This window comes from Pelophylax lessonae, assembly GCF_965119305.1.
Source record: "Pelophylax lessonae genome assembly, chromosome: 1".
NCBI lineage: Eukaryota > Metazoa > Chordata > Amphibia > Anura > Ranidae > Pelophylax > Pelophylax lessonae.
Window position 1 is genome coordinate 169,574,905 of NC_138768.1, and position 16,951 is coordinate 169,591,855.

Here is a 16,951-nt window from a genome sequence, read left to right on the forward strand (position 1 = left end):
TGTGGGAAAAAAAAGGACGCCAAATTCGTTTAGATACAGTGTCGCATGACCGCGCAATTGTCCGTTAAAGTCACACATTGCCGAATCGCAAAATACCCCCTGGTCAGGAAGGGGGTAAAATCTTCCGGGGCTTAAGTGGTTAAGAAGATTTTCCGCTTTTTTTCCATTGTTGCCAATTCTGCAAATCATGTAATACTGAAATGCCATTCACGGTTAGACATTTCAACCACTTTTTATAAAATATTACAACATTTTGACTTTTATATACATATAGACTTTCTCTCTCTCTCTCTCATATACATATATATATTATCAATTTTCATATATAAATAAATAAGTGTGTGATTGGCTTTTGGTTTAAGCTGACATTTCTTGACGCATTCACAAATCTGCATCTAAAGGCTATATAAAATGTATAGTCACTTTTTAATTATCCCACATTGTGCAATGGTTAGAGGTGGGGGGGGGGGGGTATATTTATTTTTATAACTTTGTATAATAGTGAAGCCAGCTGGTATTGATTTTGTGAGTACCTTTGGTGCAGTCTCAGTCTGTACCATAGGATGGTGGATTATAAGCGCAGGGGCAGCGGTCCTGGGTGCCTCATCAGCTTGTGATCTGCAAACAGTGCCAGGGGGTCTTGCAGTGCCCTTCATGCCATCAACAGCCTATGTTACTTTCCCTGCCTGAGTCACTGCACTCCTATGAGTCTTCCCTAACCCCTTAAGGGGTTGCTTCTTTCTTGATGTTATCTAGCGAAGAATTTCAAGCTACTATGTCTGAGTGTACAGGAAAAACTGCAGCCATGATCGCGGAGTCCGTACACAGGGGCCGAAAGTGTGCTTCCACACTTGCTTCTCCAGAGTTCTTCTCTTCTTTCCCTGGGAGTGCAGTTACTCCTACACAGTCATTTGAGGTAGTATTGTACCTTTTCCTTATTTAAGGAATTGGTACAGCAGGAGTCTGTCTGCAGACGGAACTCCAAAACTTCAGGATACCACCCACCCGGCCACGACATTCATTCACAGTCCTCTGTGAATGGGAAACTACAAGTTCCAATAAGCCTTGCAGCTGTCGACTTGTAGGTTCAATGTACTACCAGTGTGCTGTTGAGCACTCTGGTAGTTAATGTATTCTTGTCAGTTTGCATCTGTATGCAAATACGAGGTACGAGCACACAGATACTTGAAAAGTCTGCAGGAGTCCTGCATGGCACTTGCAATCTGCTGATCGGGGGTACAATGCTTTCCAGGCTCCAAGTAAAAAAATAAAAATAAATGTACATTTTTTACCTGCAAATTTATGTGCATTTAACTTTTTTTCTTTCTTTTTTTTTTTATTTAAAAGGTGAACTTATCCTTTAAATAAGGCCCTGCCAAAGGTTTACTTCCTTAGTATGGTCAGCTGCCATGTTTGGACTCCACAGTCCAGCCAACCCTCAATTTTTGATTAAGGATTTAGGCCTTTGTTGCCACCTTTAAGGCAGTTCAGTATGCCATTTTTTTCTCCAGACAGTTGCATCTCAACATTCTATATGCATGGGTGAAGGGGTAGCAGTTTCCGGATTGTCACACATATGCTTGACCAGCCAAGCTAGGCATGCTCTGGCATGGTGGGTCACAAGTTTGGTGCTGGAACTGGGAAATCTGTTTCTTGGAGTAAATTAGGGACACATTTCCCATCTCTGCCTCAGTTTTGATTGCTAAAAAACGAAGCCAGGCTGGGAGTGGGAGAGGTATACCGGACTGACTTTACAGCTGTTTGTTTGCCAGTGTCCAATCTTTTGAAGGCAGCAGCAGAAGCCCATGTACCTGAATACTTCACCCTGTGTCCCTTAATGCGGGGTCCCCAACCTGCCCAAGCCCGCAAAGGCTGCACTTTCAGAGGTTCGGTGACGGGCGGGCAGAGAGATGATATCTCCCATTGCCGCCCTGCATTACTGCTGTTCTGCCCTCACAGCCAGCAGCGAACACAACACAGTCTGAGGTGCTGCAGGTGAGCAGAGAGATGACGTCATCTCTTACCGCCCGTTCCGCATCACCACCGTTCAGCCCTCACAGCCAGCCGCGAACACTACACAGAGGTGCGGCGCTAGAACGGAGAGATGACCTCTCTCGCTGCCCGTCCCCTTCACCGCTGTTCATCCTCACTTGGCAAGTGACAATCCTTATCTGGGGAGTGACAGCCTGCATCTGGCAGCAAGGGACAGCCCGCATCTGGTGGCAGGCAACGTGGGAAGTGACAATCCGCATCTGGTGGCAATTAACAAGGTGCAACTGGTGGCAGGTGATGGTGGCAAGTGACAAGCTGCATTTGGTGGTAGGGACTGGGGCAAGTGACAAGCTGCATTTGGTGGCAGGGACTGTGGCAAGTGACAAGCTACATCTGGTGGCAGGCGACTGTGGCAAGTGACAAGCTGCATTTGGTGGCAGATGACACACTCGGGGTTCCCACTGATTCTGTATTATGGTGAGTTGAACTATTTCATTTTATATTACAATGAAATAATGGACATAATGCACTTCAATTATCCTGACACCATATCAGCCATGGTGTTGTGATGATTAAAGTGCTAACACCAGCCATTGCCCCAACAAATCGCCTGCGAAAAAATGCATCCACTCCCAGGCCTTGGCATAATTTTCATCCACGCAGCCAAGCCCCAATGTCAAAAAGGTTGGAAACCACTGCCTTAATGTACTTCTAGAAAATAATTTTATAGTTCGTGAAAAGTCCGTTGACAGATGCAGCCTCATCTCCATGAGCTGAGTGGGTTTATGCTTATTCTATCAGGAGTAGTCTAGGCAGTTAAAATTTTAATAAACACACCCAGGGGGCAGTCCCCTAGGCATAAAATCCCACTGCACTATTCAGCACATCAGTTTGTTTCTGCCTATATAAGGAATAGGACCTAGGTCTCCGTTTTTATTCTTTTCAGAATATTTTCTATTATTTATCTTTACTCACTTGCTAGCTAGTGTCCATTCGGTCGGTGGTGGCATCTTTGAATCAGGGGCATTTTATGGCTTCCATCAATTTCAAAGATGCTTATCTCCATGTCCCCATATTCGAGGGACCTCAGCGATTCCTCCACTTTGCGGTGGCAGAGGAGCACTTTCAATTTGTGGCGATACCCTTTGGTCTCGCCTCGGCTCCCAGAGTTTTTACCAAGGCCCTAGCCCCTGTGCTGGCCTTGTTGCGTCGACGAGTTATCTCCATTGTGGGGTATCTGGATGATCTCCTGTTGTGAGCAGTTTCCAATTCTGATCTACTGGACAAGATTTCCATCACCATTCGGACCCTTCAGGAATTTGGGTGGACGATCAATGTTTCCAAATCTGCCTTAACTCTGTCTGTGCGGGTCACCTATCTGGGGCTGATCCTCGACTCTGCTCTGACGAGGGGCTTCCTTCCCTTGGACAAGCTTCAGAAGTTGCAAGGGGCGGTCAGGTTGCTGATGGAGGCCGATCAGTCCTCCTTGCAGGCTTGCATGAAGGCCCTGGGTCTGATGGTTTCGACCTTTGAAGCGGTCCCGTTTGCTCAGTCTCACACGAGAGAGCTGCAGAAAGAGATTCTGTCAAAATGGAACAGAGATTCTTGGTCTTTGGATCAGAAGATTCGGTTGAGCCGTCTCACGAAGTCGGCTCTCTCGTGGTGGCTCCAGTCACCTGTACTATGCTAAGGCAAGTCCTTCCTGCCAGTGTTTTGGACAGTGGTCACCACTGACCTCAGCCTGTCAGGCTGGGGGGGAGTGCTGGGGAAGCTCTGTGCCCAGGGAACTTGGACGACAGAAGATTCTTCCTTGCCGATTAATATCCTGGAGCTGAGAGCGATCAAGCTCTGCCTGCTTCGCTGGATGAGTTGGCTACATAGCTCTCTGGTTCGGGTCCAGACAGACAATGATGTGGCTTAAATCAATCATCAAGGGGGCACCAGGAGTGCCCTGGCGACCAAGGAGGTGGCCAAGATTCTGGTATGGGCGGAACCCAATGTTCCGGCTCTTTCCGCGGTCCACATCCCGAGTGTGGAGAATTGGCAAGCGGATTACCTGAGTCATCAGGTGTTGGATCAGGGGGAGTGGTCCCTGCATCCGGAGGTGTTTCATCTCCTGTGTGCCCGGTGGGGGTCTCCAGAAGTGGATCCGTTTGCGTCTCGCCTCAACAGGAAAGTTCAGAGGTTTGTGGCCAGGTCTTGGGATCCTCTGGCTGACGCCACAGACGCTCTGGTGAAGTCAGTATCGCCTGATATATGCCTTCCCTCCGCTAGTTCTCCTGCAGAGGTTTCTTCACAGGGTGGCGATGAAAGGCATTCCTGTTGTTCTGGTGGCACCAGACTGGCCTCTGTGGTCTTGGTACGCAGAACTGGTAAAAATTGTCGTGGATCCTCCATGGCGTCTTCCTCTGTGGGAAGATATTCTATCTAAAGGACCGATCTTCCATCCTGCTTTACGGTCTCTGGCTTTAACGGCTTGGTTGTTGAAAGCAAGGTGTTGAGGGATAGAGGTCTCTGCTTTGGTGATTCCTACCCTTTTGAAGGCCAGGAAATCAACCTCTAGGAAGATCTATCATCGTACGTGGAAATCGTACATTTCATGGTGTGAATCGCTGCATCTGCACCCTCGCTCTTTTTCGATAGCTAGGGTTCTGGCCTTTTTGCAGAAAGGGGTTGAGCAGCGTTTGGCGTTGGGGACTATCAACGGCCATATGTCGGCCTTGGCTATTTACTTCCAACGTCCGTTGGCTACTCATGGTTTGATTCGCACCTTCATTCAGGGGGTGCGTCATCTGGCCCCTCCGAGGAGATCCCCGTTGCCCTTCGTGGAATCTTAATCTGTTTTTTTTTTTGTTCTTCAAACGCCTCCTTTTGAGAATATTAGGGAGATTTCTCTGCTTTCTTTATCGCAGATTGCCTTTATTGCCTTCCTAGTAGCCATCACTTCTGCCCGCAGAGTCTGAGTTGGCGGCGCTGTCCAGTCGTTAGCCTTATTTGGTGGTCCACAGGGATAAAGTGGTCCTCCGTCCTAATCCGTCTTTTCTTCCTAAGGTGATGTCACCTGAATGGAAACATTGTTTTGCCTTCCTTATGTCCTAAGCCTAAACATCACAAAAAAGTTGCCTTGCACTCTCTGGATGTCTGGATGAGGTTCGGGCGATAAGAGTTTATCTGACGGTTACTGAATCCTTCAGGAAGTCGGACTCTCTTGTCTTTCTGGACGGTCCTCGCAAAGGTTAAACCCAATACTGTATTAAAATGTAAAGTTTTTACTAGTGTTACTAGCGGGGAATATGTCACATGTTGCTGTTGGCTACCACCAGCGCTGCCTCAATATAATGTATAATATATTACAAACCAAAAAGTGCTATGTGCATGTACCCTATATTCTCAATCAAATACAATAAATGAATATGTGCATAAATACAAAAAATAAAAAGTGTTTCTATAACCGGTTGCCGACCGCCGCACGACTATATACTGCGGCGGTCAGCCCCGGCCAGGCAGAGTGACGTATGGATACGTCACTCGCCTGTCACTGACTTGAGAACCAATTGCGGGCGGGCACGCGCCCGCCGCGGCTCGTTCACAGACAAGCCAGTGCGTGTGACCGGCGGACTCGATGTCCACCGTTCACACTACGATCGCTCCGGTGAAGGGAGAAAGGCGGAGCGGCTTATGTAAACAAGCCGCCCGTCATTCTCCCTGGTGTAAAAATGAAGATCAGACGGTTCTACTATGTAGGACCGTTGATCTTTGTTTTTACACCAATAGCAGTGTCCCTATACAGTTAGAATCACGCCCCTAGGACACACTTAACCCCTCCCTCTCCAATAAAGTTAACCCCTTCCCTGCCAGTGTCATTTTTGCAGTAACAGTGCATATGTATAGCACTGATTACTGCAGTAATTTCACTGGTACCCCCAAAAGTGTCAAAAATGTCAGTCAAGGGTCCGATCTGTCCGCCGCAATGTCGCAGTACCGAAAAAAAATCGCAGATCGCCGCCGTTACACGTTAAAAAAAAAAAAACACCAAAAATGACAAAAATCTTTCCCGTAGTTAGTAAACGCGATAACTTTTGCGCAAACCAATCAAAATACGCTTTTGCGTTTTTTTTTGTTTTTTTTTTTTTTTTTTACCAAACATATGTAGCATAAAACAAATTGGCCGAAAATGTTAAAACATTTTGATTTTTACATTTTTTGGGGGGGGGAATTTCATATAAAAAAAAATGTGAAAAATATTGTTATTTTTGCAAAATTGACGCTCTTTTTTTGTTTATAGCGCATGATCAAAAAATCGCACAGGTGATCAAATACCACCAAAAGAAAGCTCTGTTTGTGGAAAAAAAAAGGACGTGAAATTCGTTTAGGCACGACCGCGCAATTGTCCGTTAAAGTCACACAGTAAAAAATCACAAAAAAAAACCTGGTCTTTTAGCAGCCAAATCCTCCGGGGCTTAAGTGGATAATCAATGTGATGTGTAAAAAACGTATTATAGTCCCTAGCTGCTGCATATATACACAAAGATTTATATAGGAGATACTCTATATAGTTTATAGATACTCAGTGGTACTATACTTAGTGGCGCGAGAGATGCACCTAATTAGGTGTATTGTACATACAATATGTCACATGTGCAAGCTTGGTAAATGCTGATGGAAAAAAAAAAAAGGTGTTTACACGAGTACAATTGCATACAATCTTTTACTTCTATGAGCAGTTTTACGTGCTACCTGCGCCTTTCTGACTGTGCGAAAACTATGGTATTTTTACTTCAGACCCTGCCATTGCCTCCTAACATCAGTAAGTGAGGCATAACATTGTACTTGCATAAACTCAGTCAATGTGTGTAGCATTCTTTAATTTTGCTTTTAAATTCTCTTAGTATTTACTTATTTATTTTGTAAGAGTGAAAGCTCCAAGAAACACATCCATGGCAATGACAGTGATGACGAGCCTGGCATATGCAGAAGAGATGAGCCAGACAGATCCATGGTGATGTTTAAACCTTTGGTGTCTGATCCTATTCACATACACAGAAAATCGCCTTTACCGCGTTCCAGAAAGATAGGTTCGGTGGAGGTAAGTGCCTTTCTCTACCTGACAGTATGACCATCACTTTATCATAGTCTGGGTAATCTTTCCTTTTTCTTTATAAACTCCTTCTAAACATCTTTTGGTCACTTGTTCCTTTAATGTGGCTTTTTTAGGATTATTCCATTCTGTTTGATATTTTATTTATGAATTGAGACAAGCCATTGCCATCTAAAATATAGTCAGTAAGATATGGGACTGCCTTGCATATTACTTGAAGATAATTTGCGCACTGAAAGGCTATCAGTGCATATACTAATATATAGACCGTATAATACACAGCACATTAGGAGGGAAACACTCCTTTTTATATATTTGTTTCTGCACTTTATTGGTTTATGTAAAACTGTTGTGTGTCATTTAAGTCTTACTCAGAATTGTTTATTTGTGGCCTGTCCCTAATTTGCCCATTAAACCCAATTAAAATGCTAACCCTATATGCGACAAAACTGATCACCAAAACTTCATATCCTGATCATTGATTGTCAGTGATTGATTTACTCAGTTCTTGGCACCTGTCTACAATGATCATTGATTTTTGTTTGAGTATTTCTCTATAATCTTTTTAAATACTGCTTCTAATACATTTATACGTCTAGTTTGTAGTATTACCTATTTGCTTACTCTCATGCCACACATTAAAGGTTATTTTATGTTTTGTAGTCTAGAAACTAGATTTTATTTTTGTTTTCTTGGTCATTTGGCTTTGTTTCTAACTTTGCATGCTTTGCTGTTTTTGCCCCTTTCTCACTTCTAGGAAGAGAGCCCCCTGAGTGTGTCTAGCCCAGAGTGTATCGGTACCTGGATGCATTACACCAGTGCTGTGGGTTCTGGGCGTCGAAGACGCAGATCAGGGGATCAAATCACTTCTTCCCCTGTGTCCCCTAAATCATTGGCTTTCACATCCAGTATTTTTGGCTCATGGCAACAGGTTTTTAAACTTTACTTCACTAAACTTTTTTTCTATTAAGCACAAAAAAAAAAATCAGTGATGGTATTAAAGGACATCTAATCACCTTTGAGTTTGTGTTCTCTCTTTTCAGTATTATATCCCATAGTAATCTGTTATGTATTCGCTTTTCATTGACACCCCTTCACGTAAAATGGTTAGCTTTGTACTATCCATGTCAATTAGGAATCCAAATGTACAGTAAAATACTGTATATCCAAATACATATGTAAAAAAAACACCTTTGGCTTAGCTGTCCTTTAAGACTAATGTGGCATCAAGTAATCTGGCAACATTTTAAAAATATTTTGGTAAAAGTGATGCTGTGGGGGTCAAATATATTTTCTTTATCCAAAGTGAACATGAATTTCATGCCTTGATATTAACTGTAAGGGGTGACAATCCATTACTGATCAAACTTTCCTGGCAATAAGTACCTAATGTATGGAAAACTGACATAACAGCGCTTCTTCCATGAATCTGCCATGTTTACAAAAAAGTCGCATGTAAGCAAGCTATAGACTTGTTGGGCCCAGAGTGAGTTATTACACAGCAGTGAAAGCTTCTGAACAAGTGAAATCTAAAATAATGAATTTGTTTTATTCTGTGGTTATTATTAACCATTAAAAAAATGTGTCTAAGCAGAAAATGGCTCTGATTGCTAGACAACTTTGCTCTTTTTGCAGTGTGCGGGTACTGGTTTTTAAATTGCAAGCTTGGAGCTGTTACTTTTATCCTCCATTTACTTCTCAGTCATTGACAACTGAAAATAAGTGCATATGAGGGGTTCCAGTACTCAGTCACTGATTTGTGAATCAGGGATCAGGGTGTTGGCTCACAGCTCGTGCTTTCCAAAACTAGTCAGCAAAGGCAGCTTCCATATTGCCCTGAAACATTTCCTTTAAAGTAAACATGGTGGGTGCCATTGCTAACTTCTGAAAATGCTAACTGTTTGGCTGTTCTTTAATATTTGAGTCATTTACCTGGAATAAGCATACATGTTGAAAGTCATTATAAAGTTAGAAGTCTGTGTCTGCAACTTGCTCTGGGTCTATGATGAATGTTATTAAAGCGAGAGTGGCATGCCTCTAGGCTAAGAAAATAAGAAGTCCACAATGACACCTTCCATATTTCTTTCAGAAATGTTTTATTTTTTTTTTAATGAGAATCTTTCATTAAAAAAGGAGAAAAAGTCTGCTGCAGGTATTAAATGCATGCACTTAGACATACCTACAGCAAGCTCTGGTACCCTGCCTTTATGTCTGAACCCTGGGCCATTCTGGCAAGCTAAGCTTCAGTGCTTCCTAATAGTGCTGAAGTTTGCCTGCCCCTTCTTACCTTCTGCAAATTATTTTTTTGATAGCAGGGCAGCCTGCCATAGCCATAGTAATGGGCCTATAGGAATGGGTGGGAGTGTTGGGTTAGCAGCAAGCACCTGGAAATGTCGGCGCTGTGCTTGTCAGAATGGCTGGAGATATTAGAGGCTGCTGTAGGTATGAGCAAGCATCTGTTGGTGTCTACACTTTATATCCACAGCAGTTTTTCCCAATTACATGTTTTCTTCAAGCTTGCCATAAGATATAGTAACAGGAGATTTTTCCAGACTTTCTCAACTTCAGTACTATCGTGGAAAGTTCTACGGTTAGGCTGTCATTTTCATATTATTTTAAAGGCTTTATAATTTTTAAAAGCACATGGGCTCATCATAGAATTGTTCAGCCTGTCCTTACTTTGCCTTAGGTGTCATCCTGCTCACATGCTAAATTGTGTAGAATAATGGAATGACCGCTTAATTTCATAGCAACTGATTCATTCATATGTTGACCTAAAGTTTGCGATAGCATAAAAAGTTCTGGACTGTGGCTCTTATTAATGATTCATTTTAGCCCATGCCCGAACTATAGACTTTTCAACAGGCTGCATTCAAAGACTATTTTGATACTTGTCCTGCTAGATATGGACTTCTGACCCTGGCTGTTAAGCATTTCTCAGATAATGGAAGAGGTTCTGCTTCACATTCCTTTTTCTGCGAAGAGTTTCTCTGTTTGTCTGTCTCTACAGCTGAAGCTCTTTCAGGGCAAAGGATATGACTTTTACATTGGGTACAAGCTGCAAGCTGTCCTCCAGGTCCTTTATAGGGCTCATGCATGGACTGTAGTGATTTTGTGGTTTGACATGTTTTAACTGCTTGTTTCCAGCTTTTCCTGTGCACTTTCTTCCAAACAGGATGTCTTGTATAAATGTGCCCATGGGTTTGCAGAAATGAACGCTCTTCAGTTACTGGCCTTTTCTTTGTTTCTGTATAATTGATGTGCTATTACAGTTTTGAATGCTTGCTTTACACCAACCCATTGCCACAGGTCTCATCTGTGAAGTGGATTCTTGTCAGAAGGCAATATTGCATGACAATGTTTTCTGTTTCTTCTCCACTAACTTGTGTCATGCATCAGTATTAACATTACCTGTCTGAGACAGGATTGCCTATATCAGCATTACAGTTTCAGTACTTGCCTGTTATGCATCTCACAGTGAAATCTTTCCTTCTAGGTGCTATCAGATAACAATAGCCATCTAAGAGCAGCCAGAATATTGGAGCAGAAGCACAGTGGCTTAGGTAAGTATACTTCCTGTTTTGAACACATTGGGCAGTGCTAACAAGCTAATGCGATGCGGTCAGCTTTTTTTAACCTCTGCTACTTGTCATAAAAGTGCATCCAAGCATGGTGGCAGTGAGCAGCACCTAATATCTACTGTTATTTTGCTGTGCATTGGATGATAGCACAATTTTCGATCTTGCTCTGACTTAAATTTAGATTTCACTGCACGAGACCAAATTCCTACCAATCAGAATGTGCGTAGTATTTGTAATTCTTTTGATCCTTTTTAATTCATTTTATATCAAATCCAGTATACACAAATATGCTTTAGAAGTAGTACATTACTGAGGTAAAGTACTGAAGTACATCATCGTGGTAAAGCCATTATACAATAGGTTTAAGAGCCTAGGATTCTGTTCTATGCCTTTATCTTGCAGTGCTTTTTTTTAAAAAAAACTTATTGTGCTGTACGCATTATGTATCGATAAAGTAGAAGTTTAGCCAAAAACTAACTCTAAATCTTCTGACCGCTACATTCAAAGACTAATCTATTTAACCATGTAAAGCAAAAATCGCTATACATACAATATCTCACAGAAGTGAGTACATCCCTCACATTTTTGTGAAGATTTTATTATATCTTTTCATGTGACAACACTGAAGAAATTACACTTTGCTATAATGTAAAGTAGTGAGTGTATAGCTTGTATAAAAGTGTAAATTTGCTGTCCTATCCAAATAACCCAACACACAGCCATTAATGTCTAAACAAAAATTGAGGACACCCCTAAGTGAAAATGTCCATATTGGGCCCAAAGTGTCAATATTTTGTGTGGCCACCATTATTTTCCAGCACTGCCCTAACCCCCTTTGGCATGGAGTTCACCAGAGCTTCACAGCTTGCCCCTGGAGTTCTCTTCCACTCCTTCATGATGACATTGTGGAGCTGCTGGATGTTAGAGACCTTGCACTCCTCCACCTTTTGTTTGAGAATGCCCCACAGATGCTCAATAGGGTTATAGGTCTGGATACATGCTTGGCAGTCCATCACCTTTACCCTCAGCTTCTTTAGCAAGACAGTGGTTGCCTTGAAGGTGTGTTTGGGGTCCTTGTCATGTTGAAATTCTTCCCTGAGGCCATGTCTCTAAAGGGAGGGGATCATGCTCTGCTTCAGTATGTCACAGTACATGTTGGCATTTATGGTTCCCTCAATGAACTGTAGCTCCCCAGTGCTGGCGGCACTCATGCAGCCCAAGTCCATGACACTCCCACCACCATGCTTGACTGTAGGCAAGACAAACTTGTCTTTGTACTCCTCACCTGGTTGCTGCCACACACGCTTGACACCATCCTAACCAAATACATTTATCTTGGTCTCATCAGACCACAGTACATGGTTCCAGTAATCCATTTCCTTAGTCTGCTTGTCTTCAGCGAACTGCAGGCTTTGTTGTGCATCATCTTTAGAAAAGGCTTCCTTCTGGGACGACCGCCATGCAGACCAATTTGATGCAGTGTGTGGCGTATGGTCTGAGCACTGACAGGCTGACCCCCCACCCCTTCAACCTCTGCAGCAATGATGGCAGCACTCATACGCCTATTTCCCAAAGACAAACTCTGGATATGACACTGAGCATGTGCACTCAACTTCTTTGGTCGACCATGGCAAGGCCTGTTCTGAGTGGAACCTGTCCGGTTAAACCTCTGTATGATCTTGGCCACCCTGCTGCAGCTCAGTTTCAGGGTCTTGGCAATCTTCTTATAGCCTAGCCCATCTTTATGTAGACCTGTAATTCTTTTTTTCAGATCCTCAGAGAGTTCTTTGCCATGAGGAGCCATGTTGAACTTCCAGTGACCAGTATGAGAGAGAGAGAGTTCAATCACACCAAATGTAACACATCTGCTCCCCATTCACACCTGAGAACTTGTAAATCCTAACGAGTCACATGACACTGGGGAGGGAAAATTGGGAAGTGATGTCACCCATAGAGTTACTATGGGGCGTCTGTTGTTGGCTGCCTCTCTTGCACACGACTTCACGAGAGCCGCTGCTGACAGCTCAGCGTAGAACCAGACCTGAGCGGCTGCAGAAAAGATATGCATAGCTATTTTTTGCTTTGCGAAGGTAGATAGATTAGTCTTAGAATGTGGGTGAGAGCAGGTTTAGAGTTAATTTTTGGCTGAACTTCTACTTTAGTTACATCCTAAAATTTGGTGTGGTCTATATTCCTGTCCTTTGGATTTCTGTGCAGATTGTACAGTTCCAACTGAATCATAAATGAAAGAAGTGAAGGCTGTGGCCATGAATAGGTGATTACACTGCTGCATATTTAATAATGAACCTTACCTGAAAATAACTCTGAAAACAGCCATAGGGGGAAAATCTGTTTTCTCAGTTCACAACTTGCACACAGTTCACAATGATATTCCTAAGAATGTTCTATGTCATGATTAGCAAATCATGAGAACCTAAAGTGTTCTGCCCAAAGTAAAGATCTGATATATACCTGTTGGGTTGTTTGTATCTGCCTATTATTGTTACTTGTATACTGTTTGAATTTCACAAAACTTGTGACACCATAATTAAACATTTTGCACATCCCGACCAAGCACCTCACTTGATGTGGAGATCAGAAAGCACACTTTGGGTGTGCTATTCCGTTGTATCCTTAGAAGAACCTCACTGCCTATTATTTTTGTTAACAGTTAAACCTTTTTATAACCTCTGTGAAGGTTCTCATTTATCCAGGTCATGGTGTACCGAGTAGTGGTTAGTCACATTGAACTGAACTTTTTCTATAATTTTAAAGAAATGTTGCCATACATCTAAGTAGCTTAGAAAAAGTTTGTTTCACAATAGCATATGCCTTGACACAACTCTTAATACCATGGTCATTGGTTTACGGTGAACCATGTGGCCTTAAATGCTGGGGTATATGTTCCTAACACTCATAACTGAAGAATTCTGAGTGTTCGGAACATATACCCTAGCATTTAAGGCCTATGTTTCACCTTAAACCAATGACCATGGTGTTCAAAGTTGTGTCAAGGCATATGCTATTGTGACAAACACTTTCTAGTCCCATAATCCAATCACCATGATGTCGTGTAGTCTGAGGCAGGTGTTATTTGTTTGAGTTTCATCGTTGAAGCTGTGAACTACTAGCAAAATGCCAGGGTAAAGATGTTAAAACCACCTTATATGTGGTTGACAGATGATAACTCCCTACATCTGTTTAGGGTTGCTTGTTCTAATCTGATGTACATGGCCTGTTTCATGCCTCTTGTAAATCTGTTGCCTTCTCTATCCAAAATGTGCACCTCACTGTCCTCAAAATAATAACCCTTTACCATCTGAGGGAAGTGTGCTATCATTCCCTCACCAAAAGTTTTCTGTAAGAACTTCTTTGCCAGGAACTGGGTGGTTCTATCCCCACCTTAATCCCCCCTAAAGCCTCCTCGTTGGGACAAGCAAATCAAAAGGACTCCTCCCATGTACCGAAGTATTTACAGACTATTCATAGACTAAATTATAATACATGAACGCATTGCTAAATTTTACACTTCGTCAACCTCTTTTACATGTACAGGTATATCTGAAAGATATAAAAGGCTAGCATTCCCCTTTAACAGTAAATATACTATTCTGTATGTACTGTATATTTCTATTCGAGGCAAATGCAATTCTGTTCATCTTTTATTTCAGTAATTCGGTAAACAGAGATTGCTTTCTATGATCCTTACTAAACCAGTCAGAATTCATATTGCAGATGCCAAAAATAAAAATTTAGCAACTTGCGCATTCAGTTCTCAGGCATTTGACCGGCATTGCCCTGATGACTGGTTGAATGAGCTTTATGTTTATAGAGATCAGTGATGCCATTAGGAAGATACGGTTCATCTGTTCTGTGTTTCCATGAATAGCAGGTGAATAAAAATAACTGAGCTGGCCATATACCCTGTTCATGTAAGATAATTAGTAATGTACATATTTATGTAAATCTTGTGATGACATATGTATATCATTTCCTGTGTGAGATGTTTGGTCCTTGTGTAAAATTCTGTGCCACCTTCTGCTTTCCTGTTATTTACATCTTTCATGGCAATCCCCTTTTCCTGTGTATTTATATACATATTCCCTGTTTTATACATCTTGGCAGCAGGTGCCATATCAGATTTTTTAACTGTAATTTGTCAGACATTGACTATAGGCAAGCTCTTCACTTGATTAGTTTCTCTTTATGAGACTGTTGTTAAATAGATTACAAACATTAGGATAACCTTTTGCTTACAGCAAAATAGTAAGTAATTGCATACAATGTAGGCAGCCATCTTTGAGCTAAAAGATAACTTTTGCAAGTGAGGCAGAAGGCAATCTGACATTAGCTATTCATTGCGTGTAAATTGATATGTGCTCTTATACACCCGACCGCGACTTTTTCCTTTCCCAAATTATTTAGCTTTTATTATTACTGCCTCCCCTTGTTCATAGCAAATATATTTGTTTTTTCCTTTGCTGCTTCTGCTTTCATGTCCGAAAACATTCCTTCTCAGAAGAAAAGTATTGGTAGGATGGTTGCACTATAATCCACGTTAAAGAGGTTGTAAACCTCAGAATTTCTTTTTTTTTTTTTAAAACAAACACATAATGCGCTAGTATGCATCGCATACTAGCTCATTATGAAATGCCTTAGAACGAAGCCCCGAAGTGCCGACTGCTCACCTCTCTCATGGGTGACATGTTGTGTCGCCCTTCTTCCGGGTTTGCGGCATCCGGCCATCTGATTGGCTGGAGCCGTGATGACGTCACTCCCGCGCATGCGTGCGGGAGCCAACGGTCACGGCACGGGGCTCTGAAGGAACGGCACGAGCGGCTGTTCCCTCAGAGCGCATGCGCCAGTGATGTCACTGGCTGCATGCAAAGTAAATATCTCCTAAACGGTACATGTTTAGGAGATATTTACAGTACCTATAGGTAAACCTTAATATAGGCTTACCTATAGGTACAAGTTGGAGAGGAGGGTTTACTTCCTCTTTAAAGTGGATTGTGGAACACCAGTTATACAAAGTAGCATTTCTGGGATTTTAATTTACCCGGGGGAGAAATATTTTGTCTTTGATTTCATTTATTTTCTCCTAAACCCGTCCTATGCTGTCTGTTTTCAGATACCTCTTTCTTCTAATATATTATTCTAATAATCATGTACTACTTGTGGCAGTGTTTTCCTTATTAAGTGTTCTTGCATGGTAAGACCACTTACTGTTATCTCACATATATATTCTTATTATTATAGCCAAATTTACCACCCTAACTCCTCCCACAGTTTTTACACTACATAGACAGTAATATACCGAAACATGCGGATTGTTCCCGATTGCCGAATGGTTCATGAAATATCGGGGTTTTTTTTTTGCCGAAATTGGTCCCATAGGAATGAATGGCGGAATGTTCAAAACTAGAGTGGGAGCTGAAAAATCAGGACATGATTTCTTAACTGCCCCCACTCCCTCATTTTCAAGCCCACCTACACAAATCTTATATCAAAACGTTCAGCTATCCCTGCTGCCACTAAAAGCCATAGTCCTGATAGTTTTCACAATATGACTGGTGGAGGCAAGAACACTTCACACAATTTCACCAAAAATTTTAGCTTTTCTAGTTTTAAAGTATAATTAAAGGCAAAACCTTATTATTTTTTTTTGGTTTTGTATAGAGTGGAGGGGGATTAGAATGCTGGTCCGTTTTTATTGCGGTCTGTGCCCCCATTTGAGAGTTTTACTCTCTCGATTTTGCCTGTTTACCGTTGTTATGGAGAGTGAAAGTAAAAGAAAATTTTGGGTTGTCCCCAGAAGTTAGATGTAGTTCTGGAGACCTGGGGATACATAAGGAACTCCCGTAATATGCAGGGTTTTCCCCTCCTTTCTTATTTAGCTATGGGGCAGGAAGTTGAAGGTAAAATCTCCATGATAGGACACAGATGTGGGAAAAAAAGAATCTGATGGATGATCACCCTCCCTTCCTCTATCCAGAATGAAAAGAAAGTTTTGCTTTCTGTTCTACTTGAATATTGTGCAAGTAAATGGGAAACACACCAGTTTTATCAAAAGGAAATAATATACACTGTTATGTGAGTTTACTAAACCTGCTGTTGGGAGTTTTTTTTTTTTTAATTACTTTTTTTACTGATGCTTTATATTTCTATAAAATAATTGCATTACATATACACGTTTAACATTAATGACAGCTTTTCAGTAGCCATTTTGGCTATCCTTTGGGCTTTAGCTCCTCACCTGTAGAAATGGGCTTTTTCAGAA

The 16,951-nt window shown here is 41.9% G+C and overlaps 1 protein-coding gene across 12 annotated transcripts in view; it reads left to right on the top strand.

Moving 5' to 3' along the window:
- Nucleotides 1–16,951, top strand: part of PPIP5K2 (diphosphoinositol pentakisphosphate kinase 2) — a 218,946-nt gene that overhangs the window by 172,743 nt on the left and 29,252 nt on the right. For 8 of the 12 annotated variants that reach the window (XM_082243664.1, XM_082243668.1, XM_082243672.1 and 5 more), the window contains exons 24-26: nt 6,905–7,078; nt 7,848–8,021; nt 10,587–10,653. In XM_082243664.1, the coding sequence (XP_082099790.1) occupies nt 6,905–7,078; nt 7,848–8,021; nt 10,587–10,653 (415 nt within the window). The remainder of the gene's footprint in view (nt 1–6,904; nt 7,079–7,847; nt 8,022–10,586; nt 10,654–16,951) is intronic. The other 4 variants (XM_082243671.1, XM_082243675.1, XM_082243666.1 and 1 more) reach the window with 1 other exon arrangement.